Below are 12,739 nucleotides of genomic sequence, written 5' to 3'. Positions count from 1 at the left end.
TTTGATCCCAGCTCTCGCCGTGTGGATTTTGTGGTGGACAAACACCGTGCTCGTGGGTTTTCTCGGGGTTCTCCGGTTTCCTCCCACTTTCTTCATTCCACCATTTCACTCATTTATCACCGTCTCCTTTAGCCTAATCGGCATAACCGTGGGACGTTAAACTTAAAGATTTCTTTCCCAATATCAGGTAACATATAATAAAAGCACACCCATGGGGGGTTTACCGGGTCCGTACCCCCACAAAAAAAACTTCCTAAATCAATTTAGATTTGTATAATTTCTAAATAAAACTATATTTGTTAAACAGGAAATGATTGCTGAAGCATGAAAGTTTGACCTTACACTTTATCTGTACTCTTTCTCTTATTTAAAAAAAAAAAAAAAAAAAAGTTCTAAAGGTTTTTCTTTTTAAATATACGTGGAATTGTATTAGTTATTGACCGTCTTTTCGGCTGGTGAATAATACCTGTTCAATACCATATAGTCGTAATGTGTTCTAGTATTGGACCTCTTCCAAATTTTGAACCCCTGCCCAGGCCCGTATCCAGGGAGTTCTAGGGGGGCCGGGCCCCCCTAAATTTTCGCTGGCCCCCTCTAAAATTTTTACGGTAGGCTTGCAAATGAACTATAATATGGTGATGAACTATAATATGGTTGGATCGGGCCCCCCCCTAACTCCGGCCGGGCCCCCCTACATTTTTGGGCTGGGTACCGGCCTGCCCCTGCCAACAAAAATTTCTGGCTGCGCACGTGACACGCAACACCCCTTCCTCTTTCTCCCTCCTACTAGTTCTTGCCCATTGACTCATCTATACGTTCCTTATGAGTAGATCACTAGGTGCTCTCGGTGCTATGCTAACCACTGCTTAAATAGAGCGGCGTTGCCAGATAGTGTCGAGTGTGTGCTGATGTCAGATAATAAAGCAAGTAATCATGGAATTCTGCTTGGATACTTACTGGAGAAATTTGTTTTCGACCCTTAAAGCAATTCACAGTGAAGTACCGCTTCTCGAACTGCAACACTAGAATCCAGGAATCTTTTTATTGTGACTACCACAGTAAACTACAAATTTGGCAACAACGCATTATGACGTTCTGCGCAAGTTTCTTCACAAAATATATTTCCTTAAATGTAATTTAATATTTAAATAAAATGTGAAACATAACACAAAAAACGGTCAAACAATATATCTATTTCGTAATAAGACCGTTACTTTAAAGTACTTTACACATTCAAATAAACATTTCATAAAACTGAGCACTTCTAGTAAGATCTAGCAGCAAATAACATCTTGTGTACTCGTTCTGAAAAGAATCAAATATTTCAATTTAGTTGTTACCTTTTCCAATATCAGAGGACATAATCAAATGAAACAGTGTCTTGTATTGTAGCTGAAACGTAACTCTATCTTATAGTACAATAATTATAATGTGTAACGTTTCATTTCACAATAGTTAAGAGAATGGGCTAAAATATGTACGGACTTCCGGGTGGTGATCCACCTTAATTCTCCAACCTTGCTTAGTACTATTACTTAGCCAAATTTCTTCGTACAATTTCATTAAATGAAAACTAGAGGTTGCTGTTAAACCTCTAATACTCTGTTCAAGTTGTGCTCAATATTCAGATATATGTAACTGAATGTGGTTAGTTCTTTGAGGCAGCCAAATTTCGGAAATATCCTGAAAACGGCTAGATCTCAAGTTTTGACTTCGTGTGAAACAAACAAACATTCATCAATAAGTGTCAAAGTCCTTATAGTTTGGGAGTTTATTCAATTGCATCTCGTACTGAAACAATGCAAGTGGTGAAAAATATTTTATTAAAGATACATGTGAAATTGCAAGTTAAGTTCATTTATTCATTCTTTTAAATATTTAATAGTGTGCAAGGACAGCCGTGGCTTATGGAGAGAGTTCCCCTCTGATGTATAAAGTTCCTGGTTACAGACATACACTTACGTGGTTTTCCTCGGATTCTCTCGTCTCCTACTACCTTCTTCATTCCATCGTTTCGTTTATTATCATACCCCTTCCCTTACCCTTATAGGATATTCGTGAGACCTTACACTAAAAACAATTCAATTTTTCATATTGAACAATTTCGTTTTGCTCAAGTTTATCGGCCTTATATTTGACTCTAATACGTTTTTCTAAGGTTGTTTTCATTCAATGTTCTCATATTTTTCTGTAATATTTTCTTTACGTAACTTTTTGTATAGCTTTTTAAGTGCAAATTTTCTCTTGTATACAAGGTTAATAAATTCCCATAGACCACCTAAAACACAATTAAATATCCAATAAAAATTATACTCAAAGAATATAACTGTCTGCAAAAAGCAGAAGGGAAGAAACGGAACGAAATCTTGAAGTTTTACGTTACGCAATTATGCCGGCTAGGCTAAACGAGAAGGTAATGATAAAAAAATGAGTGAAATGGTGGAAGAAAGAAGTGGGAGGAAACTGGAGAAACCCTAGAAAACCCACGCACACGGCGTTTGTCCACCACAAAGTTCACTTGGTGAGAGCTGGGATCGAACCAAGGATTCCATATACCAGAGATGAACGCTCTACCACTGAGCCACCGCAACCTCAGAAAAAAAAGAGAAAAATCAGGTACTAGTGTTCGTCTATATCAGTGGTTCCCAACCTTTTATATCTGACGTCCTGCATGCTTCGCGTCCTCCCCATCCTTGTCAATGCCACTCGTTGGTCTGACTCTTTTGCGTTGAATTCTCAAATCTTTAATAATAATAATAATAATAATAATAATAATAATAATAATAATAATAATAATAATAATAATAATAATAATAATAATAATTTTCAGCATTTTCAGCAATGTATATTTATTTCTATTAATATTTCTGCATACCATTATTGTACAGTACAGAATTAGTTTTTAAGAGACTTCTTTTTAATGCAAACACAGTTCTTACTCAATAGCTATTTTGTGTTTATACGGTATTTCATTTAACACCTCTCTGTTGCAACATTAATAATATTCGTAATTACGAATATAGTTTATTCCAATCTGTTCATTGCACCCGCTTGCTTGCTATTAAGAAATCAAATGAAATCTTTGAATTTTACGTCCCACGGTTATGCCGGTTAGGCTAAAGGAGACGGTGATGATGAGAAATGAATGAAATAGTGGAATGAAGAAAGTGGGAGGAAACGGGAGAACCCCGAGAAAACCCATGAGCACGGTGTTTGTCCACTACATAGTTCACTTGGCGGGGGCTGGGATCGAACCCGGAACCCCAAGCACCAGAGGGAAACGCTCTACCACTGAGCCACCGCGGCCCCTTGCTTGCCATTAAGGTCACCCCTGGGGTCGCCCATAGATTCGGTCTATGTGATCAAACAGGCTATCCCCTTTTTATTTCTTTTAAAGTTTACTTCCTAGTGCTGTGCCCCTTAAGCTAAAGGGGTTGGATTATTAATGGAGGTGAATAAATATGAAAGAAATAGTGAAATGAAAGTGTTAGAGGAAACAGGAAAACCTGTTGCCACCTTGTTGTGCACTACAAACTCAGTTGACTTGGACTCGAACAAGAGATCTCTTGCACCAGAGGTGAATAATCCCTTGTAATCTCCTTCCTATTCCTGTATCACTACGAAAAAGTTAGAAAAGCTACATAAACGACCTCTTCTTTTTCAGCATCTCATGTTGCTAAATAAACCTCTTACCCTGGTGCAGCCCATAAAAGTATACCCAAGAATCCCCGCTTGGTCTAGTGGCTAGCACGCTTGACTTCGGTTCCCGTGGTCACGGGTTCGATTACCGGTGGGGGTACAGTTGAAAAACCAAAGTCGTTCTGATTCCACTATAATCAGTAGGTCCATGTCTCCTTTAGTCTACCAGGCATAAAAGTGGGACGTTAAACTAAATCAAACCAAACCCAAAAAATCACTAAACTAAACACTAATCTAATACAATGTATCCAGTTCTTATTATATACTTATCCAAAAGTCTATAAATACCATATATTTCTGAATCCAAGACAAGATTTTTTTTCACCTAAATCTAAAATCGAAAAAGAAACACAACTCTTTAGTCCCAGGAGCTACCGAAACGCAGAATACTTAATAATAATAATAATAATAATAATAATAATAATAATAATAATAATAATAATAATAATAATAATAATAATAATAATAATATAACAAATAAATAAATAAAATGACAGCTTGCATTACGCTTTGACTTTACCATGTTTCTCGCCTACCGCTTTAGTCTTAAACGTTCGTAGATTCAGCAGCCCTTTCCACGGATCTTTTCCGAAGTTTTAGATTAATTTAATTAAAGAATTAAAATTAAATCAATTTGAAAAAAAAAAACAAAAAAAGGAGAATCTTTTTGATAATTTTATTTTAATTTCTCTTTTGTTTTAACGTTTATTTAATTCATTAGTTGATCTACTTCTGCTGGTTCGTTTATTTATCTTCATCCTCCTCTAAGGGAAATACATTATGAAAATAAATACAGGGATAAATTGTATGACGCGGTTAGTTGTTCCTAGAAATCTCTGTCGTACAGAAAACCACATTGCTCGAGGTCTATTTAGACTGTTTTTTAATTGAGTTCGTTCATCATAAGAATTGAAATAGGTAATGAAATCAGATTTTACTCCCACGTCTATGCTCTGTGACCCTGGTTACTGAAAGTGACTGGTTACAAAAGAAATTGATAGAATGAGAATAGCGGAGGAAACGAGAGAATTCCGAGGAAAACCACGAATATGATGTTATTCATCATAATCTCACATGGCTCGAATCGAACCAGAGATTTTCCTCATCGGAGATGAGAGCTCTGCCACTTTCTGCAACTGCACTTAATGCTATCATATCATGCTAAAAATATCCCCTATGTAATATATTTAAATTTCCATTATGGACTGCTTTCAACCTTTCCATTAAAACTTGCATCTTCCCTGATAAATGGAAACTTTCGTTAGTCTGCCCGGTACCTAAATCTAATAATAAATGTAAAATTATTAATTATAGACGCATATCAATTTTATGTACTTTTGCAGAAGTATTTCAACAGATATTACATAAACGGATTACTGATCATATTAAACCAGCAATTTCAATCTATCAACATGGCTTTGGTACTCCCAAATCAACAACAACTAATCTAGCAATAGCCATTGACTTTATACCTAACGCTTTAGATGAAGGATACCAAGTTGACGTAATATATACTGACTTTGAGAAGGCTTTCGATAGAGTAAGTCATAGAATACTGTTAAACAAATTAAATCATTAATAATTTTTCTTCAGCCCTCACCAAAATGAATCATAATATTTCAACTCTCTAATTGGGCATATGTCTGTTGTGTTGATTAATAAATAAATATTACAATAGTCGAATAGACTTATCTCGACCAGTGTCTGCATCTGTACATATGCATATGTACTATCTACTGCTTTCGTTTGGTCATTTTTTAAAATTTATATTGGTAAACCTGCTTATGTAGATCTATGTGGTAATAAAAGCCAAAACCTCATTATGCAAGGTATTTCTGTACTTAAACAACTTATGATGCTGGGATTTAAAAAAGGTACATAACGCTAACTTTTCAGTGCCTATGAATCGCCAAATATAATTGCATAATAAAGTCGAGGCGTATAAATTGGGCAGAATTTGTCGCTCGAATGGGAAGCATGAAGGTATTGCCGCGAAATTTACGTGAATTAGTTATTTCGGTAAACGAAGAAGAGGGGATTATCGTTCTGCAATGTGCAACAGCGGGTCATCCGGGCCCGTCCCAGCCCATTGAACTCTTTCGTCCGGCCCGCCTGACCCATAATTACAATATCTTTGTTACGAGAATTGAAAACATTTCCTGGATAACTGATGTCCAACTTGGAAAATATCATCCGTGTTCAACATGCAGCGTACCACTGCACGTTAAGAGACTAGTTTAAACATGAAGAACCGAATTCCCCACTAAACTAATAAATAAATAATTTTTCTGCTCTTCATTAATAAATAAATATTTTGATTAGCTTTATAACAGTTTTTGTGTTCCTGTGATGTTCGTGTACGAAGAACGAGTTTCTCAATTAAATATGGCCATTCGATTGTTATGAAAATATTATACGTCGTCTCATTCGGCCATCGTCGCCAGTAAGTTCTCTGTAACTGGCCCACACTCTGTTTCAACTTGCACATACCTGGTTTAAGTGCTATGCTGCTGTATTGTTATAGAAATATGAATTAACCCCTGGATGTTAGTCCACCCAACAAACACTTTGTACAAACGCCTGAGCGTTAGTCCACCCAACAAACACCATGTACGAATTGTTGCATAAGTAACTAACGTTCCTCAAACCGATGAAGCAAAATAAACCACAAACCGTGTTTCAAATGTCTTATGTTATGTAGATAATGTACAGTCAGAGCACTCTGTAAAGGATACTTTAATTCTTTGAGTTGTTCACGGGAACAACTAGCTAAGAACATCCGCTACGAAATTCCATTCTCGAAATGTTTTTGATCGAGTAAATTGTGTATTTTATACGTCAAATAAAAGAACGAGATGAAGCGATTGTATACCATAGGGCGGAGCCTTCCTTAATGTGTGTGTCGTGTGTGTGCAAAAATCCTTGATTTCCCATTTCCCATTGTTCTTTCCAATTTTGAACAAAAATTTTGTAACAACCTCATAGGAACTTATTTTTAAAAATTCTCAAAATGTTTGTTATCTTGCAAGAACTTATTCAAAAGACTTCCAAAAATCTCATAATATATAATTCATTCGAACATTTTCCAAAATGTTACAATGTCATGAGAATTTATTCAAAATTTTCAAAATTTTACAATTTTATAAGGATTTATTCAAAAAATCCATAATTTGAAGCAAACATTGTATGTGTATAGTTAATTTAATTATGCTATAATCTGTTAGTTATCTGGAATATGAGTTTTGCTATCATAACACTGTAAAAATATATTAAATCTGGCTTTTTAAAGTTATTTTTTCATGTTTTCAGCAGCATATAACTTGGAAAGGAAGCATTTGAGCACCCAGGTTGGTCAATACTTTTTGTCTTATCTTGGAGTCAGGAATCACTCCCAAACTTTCGGTGTTGTTTTGAAACACCTTGTTTATAAATGTATATATATCTCACGTGTATCAATATATATATTGATACACGTGAAATACTTTCATTTATAATTATTTCTTTGACTGTAGTCCAATTTACCGTGTTTCCTGTTTCTAATTTATTTACACATGATTGGATATCAATGTTTCCATCCAAAGCTGAATCGAAGCCATTTGAACTTCCGATCAGGAGTATCCAGAAATATTTAGCAGCTTGACAATTACAATTCTGCAACCATTTTCATAGAGCATTTTATATTATACTCTGTCCGTTTTTTGCAGTAGCCTTGAAGCAAGCGCAAGTCAGTAACTTTGTCTCTCTCTACCTTTAACACGAGTACAGATATCTCTCAGAGAGTAATAAAACTACAAATCATATTCATTGTTAGTGTTGCTATGGCAAAATGCTTGTCTTTCCACATACGCAAGACAATCAGAAATGTATGTGATGCTTAATCCTTAAAAAGAGAATTATATCTCGTAGGTATATTAGAAGAAGAAAGCAAGTTGTTTTATGTTTAAAGTGCTTTCAACACCGAGACTATATGAGATGTGGACCAAAAGTTTGACCTGTAATTCGAACCACATGAGCTCTTGTCAGGAATCGAACCCGGCTCTGGTGCACATTAACCATGTAACCGAAGTGAAATGAAATCTTGAGTTTCTGTCCCATGATTATATCGTGTACTTTAAAGGAGACGGTGATGATAAAATGAATGAAATAGTGGAATGAAGAAAGTGGGAGGAAACAGGGAAACCCCGACAAAATCCACTCACATGGTGTTTGTCCATCACAAATTTCAGTTTCCGCAAGCTGAGATCGAACCAAAGAGCTCACGCACAAGAGGTCAACGCTCTACCACTGAGCCACTACGGCACCCATAACACGAAGGAGCTCCAAGGTGTGATGGTCTTCTCAGATAAAAATAGTGTCAATTATTTTTAGGTAAAACCAATGGAAATCGAAACCGACATTCTACTTCTTCAACTCCCCGTACTACAATAATGAAAATACTACACCTATTAACAATGGATAAACTTTGCTGAAAAATGACTTTGCTATATAGAACTTTACTAGGAGGATAAGAGATGGCGCTGTAACCTAAGTATTGGGAAGCATTTGCTCTCAGTTTTTTTTTCAATTTTTACTATTTACAATTTATTACTTTTGACAATTTTGCTGTTCAATACAATTTTAATACAATGTGTTTCTATTTTAATATTTACATGCGCCGCTTATCCTTCCTTATTACAATGACAGTGTGATAAACAAGTCTATTTAAAACAGGCAATTTCGGCCATTTTGGCACGTGCCATTTTAATACAAATATTTAATTCAACTAACTTTTATTCAAAACAAACTTAGTGAAACAGCCACATGGCTCTACGGCTGGTACTATAAATCTCCCGTAAGGGAGAAAAGTGAAAGTGAACTTTACTAACATAGCAAGTGTTCAGTTACGTTCTTTGTATGATTCCATAGGGCTCTACCTGCACCTGAACATACTGGTTCGTTGTATAAACTTTAAGGATAATGGGAGTATCCATGGAACATCTCTTTCATTTCAGTGAAGTGTACCGGTAACGGTAAACTAGGACAGTTTGAGTTCCGAACAACTTGTTTGGGACAAAGATACAGATGATGTAAGTCCAAGACTCTTCCTGCTAAACTGGGACATCTATAAATAGGTAAAATGTTATGTCGACTATCTATTGAGATTCTGTTAACAAAGCTTCGTTAGTCAATCAAAAACAATTGCCATCAAAATGGAACCACCATCCAGAATAACAAGATTAAGAAAGTATTAAAAACGGAACAATCACAGGAAAACTGTCATAATTTGACATTTTGCCAATGTACAATCATTGAAATGCCATTATTCATGTCAGTGAGCGAGACACCAGTATTGAATTAACGTGTAACCTCTGAGTATATCGACCCATGCAAAGATTTAAAAAGATAATTACTGTATTCATTATTATGGTATATGTTCGAAATATATGAGTTGGAACCATTTTGCAATATTTATAAGTTTTCTCAAATGAAAACTTAAGTATGGAGTTTACCAATAGTAAATAATTGTTTCACGGGAAAGAAAACGGAACCCCTTCAACAGTGGCTGAACTTGCTCTACGCCCTCCAGTTTTTAAGTGACAAAAATAATTTAAGGTATTGTTTATATATTTATAGTAAACTCATGACATACCTATCACAGTCTAGGTTTTAGCTGTCCCCTAGTTTTTACCGTCTAGATCCGCCCCTGCCCTTAAAACTATACATTTGAGTTCACATGTATATTTTTCCGTATCACCTAGAGTGGGTCGAAACTCCTCCTCCCCCCCTCAGAACTAAAAGTCAGTCGTATGCGAATCCTTCAGTACTAGAAGGGTCCCTAAAGTTACTCGCATCATGAGATCTGTGTGACCGTTACAGGCCTGTTGTCAACCCAAAAATGTAGAGAGAGCCTGATAGAAGTTAGGGGGACCGATACAACTAAATTATAGTTCATTTGCAAGCCTACCGTGAAAAGTTTAGGGGGGCAGTAAAAATTTAGAGGTGCCCGACTCCCCCTAGACCCCCTGGATATGGGCCTGGGCCGTTATTGCCGTCACTAAACTTTATAAAACTTTCCGAAAAAGGGACTATTGAGGTTAAAATCGCGATATATATTCATGTTTGCACTATTTGGTCAACATAAAGAAAATTGAGTATTCTATTCTATCTGTAGAATTAATAATAAGAATATTATTCTAAAAACTAAAGTTGCAAATTTCATATACTATGACTGAGTTTGAATTGGTGATGCTTTACAAAAAAAAAAAAAAAAAAAAAAAAGTAAGGGCACTTTGCCTCACTTGAAATGTTAATAACGTATGGCCATATAGTACATTAAAAATCATGAATCATATTTATAACTCATCTACATTTTATTTTCTATATCATTTATTTCCTCCTCCAGCGTATGAATATATAATCCGGCAATAATTTAGAGAAAACTAGTCCTGTAGTCAAGTAATAAATTTCAGGGATCGAGCATCGTAATTGTGAAATGCCGTCGGTAAATTATCTATTTATGCTTATTATCTTGTCTCTTTCCTGTCTGTTGTTATAGATCACCAAACAGTGATTTTATCACTCCTGTTTATAAACATATTTCTTTACATTGATTCGTAACTGGAACGGAAATCCATCACAGTCACAGGTTTTCACAGGAACTTCGTGTCCAGCGGTTTCGGAATTGGCGTGATAACTAAGTCAGTGATAGCTAGCGTAGAGGAACCCGGTTGAAGCTGTGCGCAGGAACATAGCGCCCGCTCCCTTCCTCCCTTGTACAGCGCTACAAGGGCGACCTCTGCGAATAGGCCCACTCCCAATCCTGAGACCAATGAACAAGGAATGGTCCGTGCTTTGGCCAGCACCTGGGAAAGGTTAAGGCGGAGTTGGCCGGGAGTTGAACCCAGACCCTCGGCAACACGTGGATAAGGACACAGCAGGAGGTTAAGGACTGTTATAAGCAAAGAACACGAAGAAGCCCAGAAGAAGACTCAAGACTCGTCCACGTTTACAAGGAACAACACACATACACAAACACACACACACACACAAACACAAACACACACACACACACTAATACACTCACACACACATTCACTAACACACTGAAACTGGAAGCCTATTGGAATGTATGGTGATGAAGGACGGAAGCTTTGTAAAAGACAAAGCATAGGGGACAATGCTTCCTCCCTAATGATCGGTGCAACTATTTTCCCACAGTGATTTGGTCATCCACAATAGCCCCTCCTGACCCCTCGGTTTTGAGTGCCGTGGCTTTGATGGGAGCAAATGGCAGACTTTGCTGACGCCTAGCCTCACAGTTCAACTTGGAAATTGGTTGAGTTTCCCAACCTTTTCATCTGTCCAAGAGATTGTGGCCTCTGGAAGAAGAATCTGGAGCCAAGCGAGAAGGCCCATCACCAGCAAAATGAAGGAAAGAGCGCTGTTAAGCCATTCGCTGGCTTTCCTGCTCATTGCAGTCACCGTCTTCGATCACAGGATATTCAGATCCAGATGGTTCGTCGAAGCAGCGTAAGTACCTTATTTTTCTTTCTTTCATAGCTTTAACTATTCAGTGGTGATTTGGTGGCCCTGCAAAGGGAGTGGCCCTCCAATATTATTAACGGAATATTGCATGTTGCTTAGGTCATAGCAATCATTACGTAATATTTTATTTGTAAACTTGAAGCAGGATTTCTTTTAGCCAAGCTATTGTGATAACTTCGTTTGTTTATACGATATACTCAGCGTTTTAGCACTCCGAGAGGAACCGAGAGAAAGCTGTATCGCTTAGCTATAGTAATTGCAGACGGCAGTAAAGACATTTCTGGTATGAAACTGCTCATAAGAAGTGCATTTTCTATTCCCGGGATATACAAACTCCACATTTTCAATACCGTCTGTCATAATGATAGCAAAGAAGATTGCCTTTTTTTCGTGAGTACATTTTTTAAATTAATGCATTTCTTGTGGAATACGTTAGTTTTTCCTGCCTAATGATCGTTTTTATTACTGTAAAGGTGGCTTCAAAATAATGCTCACCTTAGTTGCGCAGAGTCCTACATTCAATTCCAGAGCATGCTGGTTTTGCGGTGAATAAATAACGTATTTATATCTGCTCTCTCGTGATGAAAATTATCTTCATTGCTTGTTTCTCTTTCAATTCTTTATCATCTGTTCATTTCGCTTTTCGTAACAGAAGCAAATGAAGTTAAAACTCAATACCTCGTTAAATGGGTGCATTGTTCCAAGAACGCTAAATCTTGCAATAAATGTGTATTGTGATCCAGAAATATCTGAGTTAAGTTTGTAGATGAATCTATCAAATTTATTTTTTAAAAAGAGATTTTTCTTTGAACGTAAGTGATTTAGTAAGATAACTAAAATGTGTTGAAAGTTCGAAATTGAAATTGCATGTAATTTTGAACAACCATATGGTTCCAGTTACAAAAAAAATAACATTTTTCTTTTCGATTAATCATTAATGAAAACAGATATTCATGTGTTGAAACAGTTAGATTAGGAATGGTAAAGTGTTAAATTCCGGCTCTCTTGTAGGCGATATTAAGTGGTGGGGAACAGATAAAACTGTGAGGACTGATCTTGAATGATGGTTCGTGTGCCACTAACTGTACCAGATTCAATTCCTGGTCGTGGATTCCGTCTCGTCCTTTGTAACCTCGGCATTCTACAAGAAAGCAAGGCACGAAAACTGAAACGGAAAGCATAAAAATGTTTAACCATACTTCGGAAACATGTTAAAATTTGTACTGGTTGTAGTGTGTATCTAAAGGCATAAAATCTCAGCATTTGTGATGCGTTTACTTCAAGAAATATAAGAAATATTTTATAATAAATAAGGTAATTATTAATAAAATTAAACGTTATAACGTTAACAGATTTTACAAGTGTTTTCAGTCAATGAAAAATTTGGTAATCTATTATTATTATTATTATTATTATTATTATTATTATTATTATTATTATTATTATTATTATTATTATTATTATTTGGAAAGACTTAGTTTATAGCTTCACTGTTTAAATAAATAACATTTCAAAA

The 12,739-nt window shown here is 36.1% G+C and overlaps 1 protein-coding gene across 9 annotated transcripts in view; it reads left to right on the top strand.

Annotated features, from left to right (window-relative positions):
• Positions 1-10,484: 10,484 nt before the first annotated feature.
• Positions 10,485-12,739, top strand: part of Rdl (Resistant to dieldrin) — a 555,185-nt gene continuing 552,930 nt past the window's right edge. For all 9 annotated transcript variants that reach the window (XM_081727619.1, XM_081727614.1, XM_081727620.1 and 6 more), the window contains exon 1: positions 10,485-11,208. In XM_081727619.1, coding sequence (XP_081583745.1) covers positions 11,105-11,208 — 104 coding nt within the window. In that variant the 5' untranslated portion in view covers positions 10,485-11,104. The remainder of the gene's footprint in view (positions 11,209-12,739) is intronic.

Source organism: Thermobia domestica, chromosome 10 (assembly GCF_964235325.1).
Source record: "Thermobia domestica chromosome 10, izTheDome1.hap1.1, whole genome shotgun sequence".
NCBI classification, from domain to species: Eukaryota; Metazoa; Arthropoda; class Insecta; order Zygentoma; family Lepismatidae; genus Thermobia; species Thermobia domestica.
The sequence above is the reverse complement of the archived record's forward strand: the minus strand, read 5'-3'. Positions and strand labels throughout refer to the sequence as shown.